The 16,683-nt window shown below is 39.8% G+C and overlaps 1 protein-coding gene across 1 annotated transcript in view; it reads left to right on the forward strand.

Annotated features, from left to right (window-relative positions):
• The window catches only part of LOC111044817 (ankyrin repeat domain-containing protein 11), a 153,800-nt gene that overhangs the window by 108,798 nt on the left and 28,319 nt on the right, over positions 1 to 16,683 (forward strand). The window contains exon 10 of the mRNA XM_039429915.1: positions 1,035 to 1,217. Coding sequence (XP_039285849.1) covers positions 1,035 to 1,217 — 183 coding nt within the window. The remainder of the gene's footprint in view (positions 1 to 1,034; positions 1,218 to 16,683) is intronic.

Raw genomic sequence — 16,683 nt, forward strand, 5'->3', positions numbered from 1 at the left:
CATAGGTGGTCAGTGGGATGGAAAAAATGAAATGAAATGAAATGAAATGTAGCGAGTACTGGGGCATTGCTACCAAATACTTATTAAATATTTATTGACATATTCTTTTCATAATATGCAGTTGAGAGAAACTGTATTGACAATTTCGAGGAAGTGTTTAATGTGTACATTCCAACTAGTAATGTCAATTTTGTTGGCTAACAAACTCGATCTGTATATTGGTTCATGGAATATATTTTTAAAACATTTAATATTAAAATTATGATCTACAAAAGTGCAGCAAGAGATAAATTCAGATATTTGATTTGATTTCGAGCCACCTCAATAGTAGGTCAAGTAATATGTCTCAAATGCTTTTGAGATACAATGGTGAGTCAATTATTATCCGCAATGTAGGTGTATTTCTGTTCATGTTGGTAGCACTGTTAATTTGCATTGATGATGTATTCTTTGTTCATTTGTGCTTATATCTATGCTAGTTTCAAACTGTTGTTTTTATTCCATCATCACTGACATGTTGTTAATTATGCCCACTCCACTTGTCTTTTGCACCAACGTTCCCAACGAACCCTTTTCCGAGGTCGGAAGGTGTATCAGGGAAGGGAAATTTATAAAAATTTTCAGTGCTATACGGAAATAGTGTTTTACCATAACTGAGTGTTTATGAATGAAATTCAATAAATTTTGTACACTCTTCGTTATACTCTTATTTGGTGCAAATGAATAGTGTAGCTGCCATAATTGACAGCTTGCCAGTGAATTGAAATAGCTGTTTGAAACTAGCCTAGATATGAGCATAAATAAACAAAGAATACATCATCAATGCAAATCAACAGTCCATCCAACATAAAGAAAAATACACCTATATTGAGGATAATAATTGACTTACCCTCGTATTTACTTATTTTGGGTTATCATTATCTTTTATTTTTTGGAGGTTTCAATAGTTTTTTTGTTCTATGTTGAAATCATTGCATTTATTGGATTATCCTATCTAGTTGGTAAATCTACATAGATTTTGTATGTGATTGCAGATTGACAGGCGACGCAAAGGCCTGTTTCCGGTGCAGCCGAAACCACCGCAGGGCTTTAAGGACTACCTGATGAACCGCTGCACCTACGTCTTGGCAGGCAACTCATCCTCTCGGCTCACAGTCGCTCAGCAGACGCCTCCCGCCTCCCTGCAGGCTGGCATGAAGGAGCTGTTCACCGATCAGGTAGGCTGCTTTCCATTATTTGTTACATTTAACAATACACACATCAAATATATGATTCAAATCAAAAATCAAAATCATTTATTTGCCAATTATAAAGATAACAATAATGAATAAATAAATACTTCATACTTATACAGAATAAAAATAAAATTTTAACTTAAAATTTAATTGGCGTTGCCAGCAAAACCTAAGTTTGTGTGCTAGCAACGAGTATCAAAAGATTTAATTTAATTTAACATAAACATAAAAGATGATTAAACATTTTATTTGAATGGTAGTAATAATAAATAAATAACTTAAATAATAATAATAATAATAATTGTAGTAATATAATATCTGAAAAAAATATAACTTAGTGAAAATAATATCAAAGAAAAAAGTTTTTTTTTTAATAAAGTAGATTCTAACTGTACATAAGGCGAAAAACATTGTTACTTCTGATCCATCTCTCTATATTTTTAATGGCTGATTTATTAAATCTATCTGAGATTAATTGGTCTGGCAAAATATTCATTAATCTATTACTCATGTATATGAACTGCCTGCGGCATACTGTTAAATTTGTTCTAGGAATGCGGTAATGAGATGATGAACGGAAATTATACGATGGAATGTTAGTTTCAAAGAGATTTTTATACTTATGAACGGCTAGAATTAAGTTTTTCATGTAAAGTTGTCTCACTGTTAAAACTGGGAACTCTGCAAAAAGGCTATGGCTGGGATATCGTCTTGGTCTTCCAAGTGCAGCTTTCAAAATATATCTTTGAATTACGGAGATTTTATTAAAATGGATGTCCAATGCTCCACCCCATACCCTAATACCATATTGCAATATGGACTGGGCATATGCTGAATAAGCCATCTTTATTATAGTTGGGTCATTGAGCTCATTCAATCTATGGAATTTGTGAATTATGTGTTTTATTTTCTTACACATGTTATTTATATGTGCATTCCATTTAAGATGAGAGTCTACAAAGACTCCTAGATATTTAGTTTCTTTCATGTTTTTTAATGAGTGACAATCACAATCTCCATCACCAGTCCGCAATCTTCCCCGTTCAAGACAGATTGAAGAGTGTATTCTGATACCAGTATTCAGAATATCTCTGGGGAGAGAGCTCACTGCTGGTGAGAATACCATATATACACTCTTATTGGCATTCAGTGTAAGAATGTGTTGGTCAAGCCATGATTTAACACGTGTGAGACCAGACTCTGCCAAGCGCTTAGCTTCATCCCAGCTTGAACCAGTAAAGACCAATGCCGTGTCTTCAGCAAAAGAGATCGAATGACAACCAGCTATATCAAGTCTCAATAGGTCATTAATATAGAGGAGAAATAGAATTGGTGACAGAACCGTTCCCTGTGGAAGGCCGAACTCAGTTAAAGTTAGTTTACTGGTTTTTCCATCTATAGTCAGAATTTGTGATCTGTCTTTCAAATAATTCTCAAAAAATTTCAAAACTGTGCCACGAAAACCTATACCCTCCAACTTTCTCAAGAGAAAGATGTGAGGAATAGTATCAAAGGCCTTGGCTAAGTCCAAATAGACAGCCAAGGTCCTTCTGTTCATCTGAAAATTATTTGTCACAATCCTCACCAGCTCTGATATTGCATCCTCAGTGCATTTTCCCTCTTGAAAACCAAATTGATTTTCTGCTATTAAATATGCCTTTGAAGATATTTCATCATACGTACCTTCATCAATTTTTCAAAAATCTTAGACAGGTTACTTATTAAACTAATAGAGCGATAATTTTCAGGAGCTTGTCTCTCACCTGATTTAAATAGTGGAATTATATTTGCAACCTTAAAGTGTGAAGGAAAATGACCTGTTTCGAAACATTTGTTAAACAAAATTGATAAAGGCTGAGATATGTATTCTGATATATTTTTCAAACAAACATTGCTTATATTATCAATACCAGGAGATGAATTAGTTTTTAATGTATTTATCATGGCAGCAACTTCATCGGAATTTGTAGGGAAAATGAAAAACGAATCTCGAAAATGTTGAGTATGTGGAACAAGAGTTGGTACTGGGTGACTTGAGTTCAAACTATTATTCAGATTTTCTGCATAACTTCTACCTACTTGCGAGAAATAATTATTTAATATTATAGGGTCGATGTCAGGAGCTTTTCTATTTCGTTTTATATCTAAAATTTCCTCTATACAGAGCCACGTCTTTTTGTTGTTCCCTTTACAAGTTGACATTTTATTTTTAAAGTAGTCTAGTTTAGCTTTTTTAATTAATGTGTTAAGTAGATTTCTATAGTTTTTGTATCTAGCTTTCAGTGTAGCATTAAATGGTTGGATTTTTAGTTTTTTATGTAGTTTGTCCCTCTCTCTTATGGATTTTATTAGCCCTGAAGTTATCCATTTTTTTAATGGTCTATTTTTATTTGTCATTTTAATTTGTTCGGTCGCAGAATCTATGTGGTCCATCAGTTTATTAAAGAAAGCATTTATTTTGTCATCCAAATCAAGATTAGCCTCATTAAAAGTAGTTTCATTCTTCCAACTTTCCTGTCTCAACTTGTCCGTAAGGTTCTTATAGTTTATCCGTTTAATAATATTCTCCTTTACATCAATATAGACTGGGTTTGAATTTCCTATGTGTAGTGTAGTACAGAAGTGGTCAGTAATACAGGTCCTTTGAACAGAGCTTATTATGTTTTCATATTTAAAATTAGCATTTTTGTAAAAAATGTGGTCTATGCATGTACCTGTATTGTGTGTTACTCTAGTAGGTATATTAATAAGAGATCTCAGGCCATACATTTGCATTAGACCGCTATATTCATTTGCCAAACTACTGTTACGTAAGATATCAATGTTTATATCTCCTATTAAAACCGCATTCTCATTCTTATCAATATTTCTCAGAATAATATCTAACTCGTTAAAGAAAACTTCAATATTAGCAGAGGGTGATCTGTACACGGCAATCAACGATACGAAGCAGTCGAATGCTTGTAATCTAATCGAGACGATATCAGCCTCCGAGCTCTCACAATTGACACAGTCAAACTTTATGCCATCCCTCACAAACAAACACAGACCGTTACTTTTGTTCAGCTGGCCTGGCTTATCAATAACCGAGTAACCATCTATTCCGTAATCAAAAGATCTGTTTTCAGTCATCCACGTCTCGGTTAATACTATTAAATCGTACTTAATCTTGCAGTTTTGTACAGTGTAAATGAATTCATCGAAATTTTTACTAATACTGCGGATATTCATGTGTAATATATTTAGGAAATTTGTATTGCCCATCTCATGCCCATCCACATGAACCACTGGATCAAAACCGAAGATATCATCACTTTCAATTGCATTAAAACATTCCAATTCAATCACCTCATCAAAATTATACTCATGATTCATTAATATGTTTAAAAAACAAAACAAATGGAAAAATGTTAGAGACAGAAAAATTGTAAATATATAGAACAAAACAAAATCAAATAACCAGTTCACTGCGCATCGAGAAATATTAATTCGAATTTACGGTATCTCATAATTATTATTCACTTATTATATTCGTCCAAATCCTCATCACACATAATTCTTCTTGTTCGCGAATTTTCAGTTTGTTTTACAAAGATCTTGCAATCACGAACCCAGACAAACGCGAGTTTCTTCTTCATTCTCAGGTCCTTAGCTCTACTCAGTAAACGTTTGAAGAATGGAGATACATGTTCATTCACGTATACCGTTGCGGTAGGTAGTTTACTGCATATATCGCTGCATTTAATGACTCTCTTCTTTCGCGAAGCTGTGATCCACTCAATCTTCTTAGATCTTGAAGTAAATTTTGCGACAATTGAAGAAGACCCTTTAGCATTGGGAACTCTATGAACGATGGATAAGTCCTCCTTCTTGATTAGAAAAGGATCAACAGGCCTAGCACAAAACTGCTCCTCTTCTGAATTTTGATAGTAGTAAGCCAATGTCTAAAAGGTAGGTTATGTTGCCTCACTTTGGATCAAATTCTGAGTCCAGAAAATAATATAAAATCCAAAATTTAGAATTTAATTAGATTTACAATTGATTCATACGGACCAATGGTCTCCATTATACATGGGAGATCTGCTGCAGTGCTCAAACATTGACAAGCAATTTAAAGCAATTTTGGATATTTGTAATGGTGAAGATAATTTTGAAAATGTTTTTTTCTGTGAAAATTGAAAATTGAGTTTCAACCTTCTTTAACCTCAAAATTGTTGCAGCAATCAGTTTTTTACTTACATATCTATTTTTTACTTATTTTTATATCTTTCTTTTTTATTCTGTATTATGTTTGTTTGTGAAATAAATGAATTGATTGATTGATATGTGTAACGCTAGTTCGCCTCCATGGTGCACATTGGGTAACGCTAAATGGACTAGCAAATGATGGCGGTCAGACAAACTTATGTTCTCCTGACCAAAAACAACACAACATCTCAAAGAATTTGGAAATATACAGTTTATATCTAGGCATTTGAGACTCATGAGCTATATATTTGTTGTGCATCTGCCATACGCTAAATAATTAATGATATTGTAACCGAACTAGGGGTTGGGGTGGTGCGGCAGAAAAACAAAGATGTCCGACAAATGCTTTTATTCTACGCCCTTCTCCTTCGGGGCACAAGGGTGGCCTTGCCAAATTCTCTTATCAACTAACCGCAAGAATAAAACTATCTCAACAGAATATAATTACTACAGGTTCTGAAACTCCAAAATTTACACTACTAATCTTGATGAAGATCAGAAATCTATAATGAGCACAATATTTTCATTCACAAGATTTGGTTGATTAAAATAAGAGAACAATTCTATCAGTGGTCAATACTTGTCCCAGAATCTACAAGACTATTCTACTAACTTCAATAAATATCAAAAATCTATAACTAACACCGTATTTTCATTCAATAATAGTTGGTTACTCGGATTAAAGAACAGAACTATAAGCTGTCAATCATTGTCCCAGAATCGACAAAATTATTCTACTAACTTCAAGGAATATCAAAATCTATAAAAAAGGAAATAAACTAAAATTACACAATAAGAGATTCAAATTATTAAATTCTCCAATAAGGATTCAAACGAAGTTAGAAATTAAATTAACCAACTCAAAGACAAAACTAAAATCGAAAATAAACTAATATTACACAATCAAAGATTCAAATTATAAATTCTCCAATAAGGATTCAAATGGAGTTAGAAATTAAATTAACCAACTCAAAGACAAAACTAAAATCGAAAATAAACTAATATTACACAATCAAAGATTCAAATTATAAATTCTCCAATAAGGATTCAAATGGAGTTAGAAATTAAATTAACCAACTCAAAGACAAAAAACTAAAATTAAAATTGTTCAATAGCCTAAACAGATAACATATGAACTCTCCAATATAGATTCAATTTAAAATCGAAATTAAATTGTCAAAAGTCAAAGAAAAAATCTAAAATTGAATAAATTGATAAAAAATTTAAAAATCGTTCTATAATCTAATCCAGATATCAATATTTACTCTCTTTCTCTTTCCATTAGAAGCTAACAGAAAATATATTCAAAATTCTTGTTATTTGTTAAACAAAACCAAAGGGAGCCCGCCCTAGTCTGCCTGCAGTTAAAAACAACTAATTTTGGACTGAATTCGATAATAGGAAAATGTTCGAGTTTTTCACTCACCAATCGCCATCAATAGAAAAAGAACGGAAAACACCATTATGCTGTACGGATAGTCCAGTGGAACCCGTCCAGGCTGGATACGCTCGCTAACACTGTCCCTCGGCTACTGCCGTTTTTTAAAATTCTATTAGCAATCAGCTAATATTTCTCTAGCCTGGGAAAAGTTTTCCCACTAGAATAAAAATCACGCCACTGTCAAGAGAGAGAAAGAGAGTACTAATTCTACTTGAGTTAGACAGAGACACTGTCTTGCGCTGTTGCTAATGCCAGGCGCTAAAATGCTGAGGCATCAGCCATTGTTAAAATCACCATCACTTTTTCATCAATAGGATTTCCACTCTATTACACTACCCTCCCCTTCAAATAAGAGGGTGGGTTTCACTTGGGGAGCTTTGCTCCGTCACTTTCACAAGCACTGGAGCCTTGCTCCGTCACTGGCACAGGATTCATCTCGATGCACTCTGCTGCTGGTTGGTCTTCTGCTGCTGATGATGGTCCTGGGGTTGGAGTAGTCACGACCTTGTGGCTTCTCCATGGCAACTGTAGAGATCCCCTCCAGTACAGCAGGATTGCACAGGTGGTGACCGCCAAGAGGCCTCCACCAAATGCCAGCAAGATGATGGTGGTGTGCTCAGCCTCTGCGTCGAGGTCAAAATCTGCCAATCTCTGGTGGATGTTGTCCAGGGTGGTCTCGGGTAGGCCTGAGGTTCCCCTCCAATAGGGTCCCTCCTGCTTTATGTCGCTCATCAACTTCTGCAGCTCTGGTGACCCCTGGGTGTTCCTTGGAAGTTGGAGCACCATGGGCAGGGGTGCTGCCATGGTCAATACTCGCTTGGGCAGCTCCAAATCCCCTCCAGCTCTAGTAGTTGGTAGCAGGTCATAGAGGTTGGTGGAGAGGGTACAGCCAGCTGTTGCTTTGACCTCACCAAGGCCAGTGATGTCAACTTGGGTGACGGTGGTCTTGTCTCCTTGCCGGCAGTGGGACACCAATCGCTCAGAGGTGGCCACGCTGTAGATCCACACGTTTCTGGGTCCATCCCAGATCCAGGTAGCAGGGGGTTGGCCCAGTAATGCAGTTCTAGGGCAAAGTTGTAGGGCTGTGGCTGAATCCTCCAGGAACAGTGCACTCAGACAGGATAACTGGTGACTCTTGAACACAGGCAACTGAGCTGGGCAGATGATTACCTCGCCAGGTAAACATTGGGCAAGCAGCTCTTGGGTTGGTTCTGCATATCGTTGCCGATCCTCACTGATGAGGAGGTGATGCTGGTGTAGATGCACATGGGTTGCCAGGCGGTTGGTCTGATCCGCAACCGGGATGGAATGGGCCTGAAACAACTCAAATCGCCTTCCTGCTTCCGTCAGTGGTAAGTCTACCAGGATCTTGATGATGCCATCCACTGAGATTGCCCGAGTCTGAGCTAGCCGGTAGTAGTGATAAGACTGGTCCGGCCCCTCTAACAGCCCTAACCCCCTTGGCAGACTAGTTTGGACTTTGACAAGAAGTTTCCCTAACTCATAAGGAGTGATTAAGCCTACGCTAAACTTATTCCTAGATACATTTTCTATGGCTAACAACAAATTTCTTAATTCTAATAACCCAGTCATGACCGCCAGCTCTAAGTCCTGTAACTTAGTCGTGATGTTTACTGTAATCTGTAAAAGTGTGTCATCTTTTGAGATTTTCTGATTCACCTGGTTTGCCCATGCACCAATTGCTTCTGCTTCCTTGCTGAATCTTGCCGCAAGTTGTCGGATCAGTACGGTATTTGCCTGCGTTCGTCGGCTCAGCTGTCGGGTTACAGTTACGTGTTCATGCTGAAGGTGGACAATCTCTGCGGTTTGTCCCTTCAGATGCTCTATGGTTCTCTCGAGGTGCTCCACATCCTCCTGCTCAGCTGTTCCAAACAGCATTCTCATTACTTTTCCTCCCAGGTTCATCAGGCCTCGACGAGGTCGTCCTGATGGTAATAAGTCCTTCAAGGCTTGCCCAGCCTCTTCCAGTTGAAGCCCTGAATTAATCAGGCGATTCAAAAACTCCTTATACACTTCTAACTCTGGTACTCTGACACTTGCCTTCATCCATGTAGCCTGAGCAGCCTCCACCTGGGCTCTCAGCTCCCCTATTCCTTGACAAATCTCGGTTGCATTAATTGATACTATTATTCGCCAACGGTCTCCAGTCAACAGCACACTCCCCTGTCGCACGAACCACACCCCTAAGTCCTTGGACTTATGATCAGATAGGGTTGGTTGTCCTGTAAAAATAAAACCGTCATTACTCCTAGGTTCTCAGTTATTCTTCGGTTACTTACTCACTTTTTACTTTCTATCTTCAGTTTCTTGTCCAATCAAGCTATTACAGTCTGGGTTTCTTCTACAATATTCCCAACACTTCTCTGCCCACATCCCCAACAAGCACCCCCTACTCAGTTCAGAAGTGGTTTGCTGGTTCCTTAGGCAGTTAAGTTAGGGAGGGTACTCTGTTCCTCAATGGGTAGGGTGATCGTTGGGTCACCCTTTCTTCTTCTACTTCTTCTGGTTCATAGGTGACATCATTTGGGTCATCTACTGGTACATCTGGGCTGGGTAGATCAAAGATTTCTTCTTCTTCTGGGTCAGCATTATTTTCTCCCTCAACCTCCTCTGGCTGTGGTCTTGGATCTTCCTCATTGTCTGTCTCTTCCTCCGAATCTACTAGCAGTGGATAATCTTCCTCATTAGAGTCTTCTGGTTGAGGTACTGGGGAAGTTGTCAATTCTTCTTCTGGTTGAATTTGATCTTCTTGCTCCACCTCTCTTCCAGTAGCTTTCCCCTCCAGGCAGGGCTTCATCCGATTGATGTGAACTATCACTTGCCGACCATCTGGCAGGTTCAACATGTAGTTCACGTCAGAGATTTTCTTCTTTATTTGGTAGGGACCTCCCCAAGGATGATGCCATTTCTTTGCATCTCCTGGTCTTAGTGCTGGGTCATGTAAGTAGACCATTTCTCCCTCCCGAAAATTTCTAAGTTTTCTGTCTTTGTTAGTTGTCTGTAGTCTCCTCTCAGCAGATTTGCTGGAGTTTCTGAAGGCTTCACTAAATGCTTCTTGTAGCCGGTGCTTCAACTGTTTTACATGCTCTTCCACAGGGAGCCCCTTTAGATCATTTGGAATGGGGAATTCCCCTGGTAAAATCATTTCTCTACCATGTTGCATGTAATGTGGTGAATAACCTGTTGATGCATGAGCCACACTTCGATAAGCCATGAGGGCATATGGGATCCACTGGTCCCAGTCGGTCCCATCTTTCTGCACAAAGTGTGCAATACTATCATTCAAGGTTCGATGAAGTCTTTCTAGGCGCCCATTTGCTTGGGGATGATATGCAGTGGTGCGCAGTTTATTGATTCCTAGAAGCTTACATGTGGATGTCAATAGTTCTGATAAGAAGTTTCTGCCCTGGTCAGTCAACAATCGATCTGGTACTCCATGTCGGGTGATAATGACTCTTACGAATGCCCTAGCCACAGTTTCTGCAGTCTGATTTGGCAAAGGAATACCCTCAGCATATCTGGTGAAATGGTCGATAAAGCTGAGAAAGTATCTATTCCCAGAAGTACTAGTAGGTAATGGGCCAACAATATCTAGGCTGACCATTTCCATAGGTCTGGTTGGCTCGTAGGCTTTGACCAATGGTGCTGCCAGTGAGTTTGGGGTTTTTCGCAAGGCACAAGAGTGGCAACTATTCACGTAAGCCTTCACCTCATTGGCCATTCCTTGCCAATAGCATCGCTGCCTGACTCGCGCCAATGTGTGTTCCACCCCAGGATGACCTGCCCATGGGGCATCATGGTTGATCTCCAACACTTGCTTCCTGAGGGATCTTGGTATGGCCAATCTCCAGGAAGATTTATCAGGATCACCATTTGTCCACCAAATAATACCACCCTCAGTAGTCCCCTTTTTAGTCTTTACCAACTCTGTGCACCAGTCATCACTCTGCTGCTGGGTCTGTACTAACTCATCATCCAGTCCTTGTGTCACAACAGTAGTCATGATTCTCCTACTTAAGGCATCTGCATTTGAGTGGTGCTTTCCAGGTTTGTGTAACACCGTATAATCATATTCGGCCAGCCGTAAGGCCCATCGGGTGAGTCTTGATGATGGATCCTTCAAGCTAAGCATCCAGCGGAGTGCTGCGTGATCGGTTATCAAGGTGAATGTCCGACCCAACAAATAGCAGCGGAACTGCTGAGTAGCCCACACCACTGCCAGTAGTTCACGTTCTGTCACTGAATAATTTCTTTCAGCTGCATTCAGTTGCCGGCTAGCATAGGCTACCGGCTGTTCTCCCTTATCTGTCACTTGAGAAAGAACAGCTCCAATAGCTGTGCCAGATGCATCTGTGGCTAGTAAGAATGGTTGGCTGAAATCTGGGTATACCAACACCATGTCTGAGCACATTATATCCTTGAGCTGCTGAAACGCCTTTTCCTGCTCGGTATCCCAATGATATTTCACATCTGACTTGGTGAGAGAAGTAAGTGGTTTAACTAACTCGGCAAAACTGGGGACAAATCGGCGGTAATAGCCTGCAAGGCCCAGGAATCCCCGCACCTCTCGGACATTCTTTGGGGTTGGAAATTTCTTCACCGCCTCAATTTTCCCTGGGTCAGGTTTGACGCCATCAGAGGTCACCACATGTCCCAAGTAGTTTACTTCTGGTTGAGCAAAATGACACTTCTCAATGTTCACCTTCAGGTTGGCTTTTTGTAGAATTGCAAAGACATTCTCCAGTCTTTCAGCATGTTGGGTGATTGTGTCACTGAAGATCACCACATCATCCAAGTAGACTAGACATTCTGATCCCTTGATCTTTGCTAGCAACTGGTCCATCATTCTTTGAAATGTTGCAGGCGCTCCAGTTAGGCCAAAGGCCATCCTCTCATATTGGAAATGTCCACCAACGGTGGTGAACCCAGTCTTCTCACGATCTTCTGGTGCAATCGGAATTTGATGATAGCCGCTGTGTAAGTCAATAGTGGAGAAGTACTTGCACCTCCCCAAATTCTCCAAGGTTTCGTTGATTAATGGAAGAGGGTAAGCATCTGCTTTTGTTATCTCATTCAGCGCTCGGAAGTCAGTGCAAAATCGCCACTTTGCACTGCCATCCGTTGTTTTCTTCTTCACAAGCACCACTGGTGCCGACCACGGGCTGGTTGATGGAGAGATGATCCCTTTGTCAAGCATGTCTGCCAGATGCTCTTCTACAACAGGACGGAGATGATAGGGCACTCGATATGGTCGTTTGGCTATAGGTGCTGAGTCAGCTGTAGGGATGCGGTGTTGAACATTCACCTGACAACCATCTCTACCTGGCTCTCCAAATAGGTGTTGATACTTTTCCAGCACTACCTGAATCTGTTCTGCTTCTCCTCTTGGTAGGTGCTTGGTCTTTTCAACAAGGGTCTCTTGCAGTTTGCCACTAGTTTCTAGGGAGCTGATGGCATGTACTTGGAATGGTTCCACTTGATCATCCTCCATTTCTAGGAAATCTACTCTCCCCAAATGTTGCTGTCTATCTATCTGAATGGGAGCAGCTGTCAAGTTCATCACTCTCACAACAGTGTTGCCAGCCCTTGATACATTGAGGCTGCAACCAATGCGGATTCCAAGTTGTGGTTGATTCAGGGGCTCTGTTACAAATAGTTGACCATCTGCCAAGTTTGTCTGTGCCTGGACTGCCATTTCTGAATAAGCTGGGATGGTGCGATTTTTGCTTGCAGAGATCCAGTTCATGTTGTCTTGGGTATCCTCCCTTAGTCTCCGTATTGTTGACACTTGAGGAGACTGCATATTGGTCCTCACTGGGTTAGGTCCCTGAACCAGAGCTTGAGTGGCAGCTCCCTTGATATTATTTGTGCCAATAACTGAGGTGGCAACCCCCGTGAAGGTAATGATCTGGCTCTTGGCATCAATCACTGCCCCCAATTTCTTCAAGACATCCCAGCCAATTAATCCATCTCCTGCTATGTCCACTGTAGCTATTACAAATTGATGGGTTACTTGCAAATTTGCCACCTTGCAAGTAACTTCTTGAGTGCCCAGGATGCCCAGAGCTGCGCCTGTAACTCCTCTAGCTTGAATACCTGCAGCCTTGATGGGAACCCCTGGAATTGCTTCTCTCAAAATACAAATCTCAGCTCCTGTGTCTACCAGCAAGCTTTTGGTCAGCCCCATTATTTCCACCTCCACCAGTAGCCCACTATTGGTGGTGTTGATGCTGGGAATCCGCTTATATAGTGTTTCTGAGTCTACTGGCCGGGAAACGAGGTGGTTCCCGGCCCCTCCCCGTTTGGGGAACCAGTTCGCTGTTGGGTCTTGTCAGCTACCACTTGGTCTGCGGGTTGGGTCCGCCTCTGTGGGCAGTTGAACGACAGGTGATCCCTTTTTCCACAAACAAAGCAGAATCGACTACCACCTCTGGCATTGGTGTTGCGCTGCGCTGGTTGGTTATTGCTGGTTCGCCACTGGCCCTTGGGTTGGGTGCTTCTCCATCCATCACGATTGGAATTGTTGGACCTACATTCCCTTGCATAGTGTCCAGGTTTCCCGCAGGCAAAACAATTCTGTTTGCTAGCTGGTGGTACTCCAGCTTCCACTCGGGCTACTGCTGCAGCACAACCTGTTGCTCCTGGGTCAGTCTCCACCGTGAAGATATTTGTGTGATTTGGTTTAGATGGTCCACTGACAATCCCCTCCATTCGCTCCCCAATCTTGATGGCTGCCTCCAGGTTGGCTGGTGGGTACAACTGTAGCATTGTTGCTGCTTGGCTCTTCAAACCTCAGATGAAGGATGTAAGGATGGTCTGGTCCATCTGTGTACGGGCCCAATCCCGCTGGCCAGGGGTGGTCTGTGGTGGTAGTGCCCGTTGCCCTAGCATCCTACATCTATCTGCAAAAGCTCTTGCCGTCTCGTCTGGTCGCTGGGTTGTCATCATCAGTTCGAGTAGATATTGTTGGGGATCTTGGGTTTGTCCAAATCTTTCTCTCAGGATGCGTTCCACCTCTGCAAATCCAACAGTTGGTTCAAACAGTTCTGGGTAGGAGTCGAGACATGCTGCTGCTGTTCCTGTCACCTTCAGTCGGCAAATTAGTTTTCTATCTGTCTCCTCCCAGTGGCCGGTTTCTGAAGCTAGCCTTACATTCCTCAAGAATTCCTCCACAGATGGCCCTGAAGCTTCGCCTGTGAATGGCTTTATCAGCGATTGTAGTGATAGGTCCTTTCTGACTCGGACTGGTCCTGATGCTTGCTGCTGTGGGGCACCTCCCTCTGTTTCCACTCTCTCCCTGAGAGAGCTGATGTCACTGGCCATTTGGTTTCGCTCTTCCATCAGTTGGGATATACGTTGTTGTAGCTCCTGTACCTCGTCTGCATTTGTTGGCGCATCTGCCGAGTTTGTTGGCGTTCCTGGCGGATTCGTTGGCATTGTTGCAGCCACCCCACACCTGACACCAAATTATGTAACCGAACTAGGGGTTGGGGTGGTGCGGCAGAAAAACAAAGATGTCCGACAAATGCTTTTATTCTACGCCCTTCTCCTTCGGGGCACAAGGGTGGCCTTGCCAAATTCTCTTATCAACTAACCGCAAGAATAAAACTATCTCAACAGAATATAATTACTACAGGTTCTGAAACTCCAAAATTTATACTACTAATCTTGATGAAGATCAGAAATCTATAATGAGCACAATATTTTCATTCACAAGATTTGGTTGATTAAAATAAGAGAACAATTCTATCAGTGGTCAATACTTGTCCCAGAATCTACAAGACTATTCTACTAACTTCAATAAATATCAAAAATCTATAACTAACACCGTATTTTCATTCAATAATAGTTGGTTACTCGGATTAAAGAACAGAACTATAAGCTGTCAATCATTGTCCCAGAATCGACAAAATTATTCTACTAACTTCAAGGAATATCAAAATCTATAAAAAAGGAAATAAACTAAAATTACACAATAAGAGATTCAAATTATTAAATTCTCCAATAAGGATTCAAACGAAGTTAGAAATTAAATTAACCAACTCAAAGACAAAAAACTAAAATCGAAAATAAACTAATATTACACAATCAAAGATTCAAATTATAAATTCTCCAATAAGGATTCAAATGGAGTTAGAAATTAAATTAACCAACTCAAAGACAAAAACTAAAATCGAAAATAAACTAATATTACACAATCAAAGATTCAAATTATAAATTCTCCAATAAGGATTCAAATGGAGTTAGAAATTAAATTAACCAACTCAAAGACAAAAAACTAAAATTAAAATTGTTCAATAGCCTAAACAGATAACATATGAACTCTCCAATATAGATTCAATTTAAAATCGAAATTAAATTGTCAAAAGTCAAAGAAAAAATCTAAAATTGAATAAATTGATAAAAAATTTAAAAATCGTTCTATAATCTAATCCAGATAACAATATTTACTCTCTTTCTCTTTCCATTAGAAGCTAACAGAAAATATATTCAAAATTCTTGTTATTTGTTAAACAAAACCAAAGGGAGCCCGCCCTAGTCTGCCTGCAGTTAAAAACAACTAATTTTGGACTGAATTCGATAATAGGAAAATGTTCGAGTTTTTCACTCACCAATCGCCATCAATAGAAAAAGAACTGAAAACACCATTATGCTGTATGGATAGTCCAGTGGAACCCGTCCAGGCTGGATATGCTCGCTAACACTGTCCCTCGGCTACTGCCGTTTTTTAAAATTCTATTAGCAATCAGCTAATATTTCTCTAGCCTGGGAAAAGTTTTCCCACTAGAATAAAAATCACGCCACTGTCAAGAGAGAGAAAGAGAGTACTAATTCTACTTGAGTTAGACAGAGACACTGTCTTGCGCTGTTGCTAATGCCAGGCGCTAAAATGCTGAGGCATCAGCCATTGTTAAAATCACCATCACTTTTTCATCAATAGGATTTCCACTCTATTACAATATTGACAAACAATCATTAATTAAAAAATAATCATAGGTCAGATAAAAATGATTCAGAAACCAATAAAAAGGAGACATTATCTCCGTTATTTTGACATAAATTATTCTCAATCATTACGACACCCCATAATTCTGAGAAAAGTTATATTCAAAAAGAAAAACATATTTTCGCGATGTTTTCAATTCCATCATTTCCTTTTAGGCTCAACTCACACTCACGCGACTCAAGTCGAGAAGAGACTCGACTCTAGTCGAGAGCATGTGTTTTCAAATGGTGACGTCAGGGAGACTAGAATCGACTGGTCTGAGTGTCATCATTTGGAAACACATACTCTCAAATAGAGTCGATTCTATTCTCGACCGAAGGCGCGTAAGTGTGAGTTAAGCCTTAATCCTCCAACCTTTAAACTTTTTTAGCATCATTGGAATATTGGGAATGATATAAAAGCAATACTGTGGTTAAATTAGAAAATGGAGAAAATTGTGATTCTACACAATTTGGCAACACTGAAATTTCCTCGGATGGAGGGCCAAGTCCCAATTTTTTTATACAAACTATAATAGCCTTATGGGTAAATGGCCTATGGAGGACTGACCTATTTGTCAAATTGTGATATTCTGTTAATAACTCTATTGATAAATCAACATCCCCTTTCGTAGGCGGTCAATGGATTATACAAAATGGAATGAGATTTTAAAAATCTGGATATCTATAGTGAGGTCCACGTTATAATGGCAGTGTTTGATAAGCAATACTATTGCTATCATTCGACAAAAC

This window comes from Nilaparvata lugens, chromosome 6, assembly GCF_014356525.2.
Source record: "Nilaparvata lugens isolate BPH chromosome 6, ASM1435652v1, whole genome shotgun sequence".
NCBI classification, from domain to species: Eukaryota; Metazoa; Arthropoda; class Insecta; order Hemiptera; family Delphacidae; genus Nilaparvata; species Nilaparvata lugens.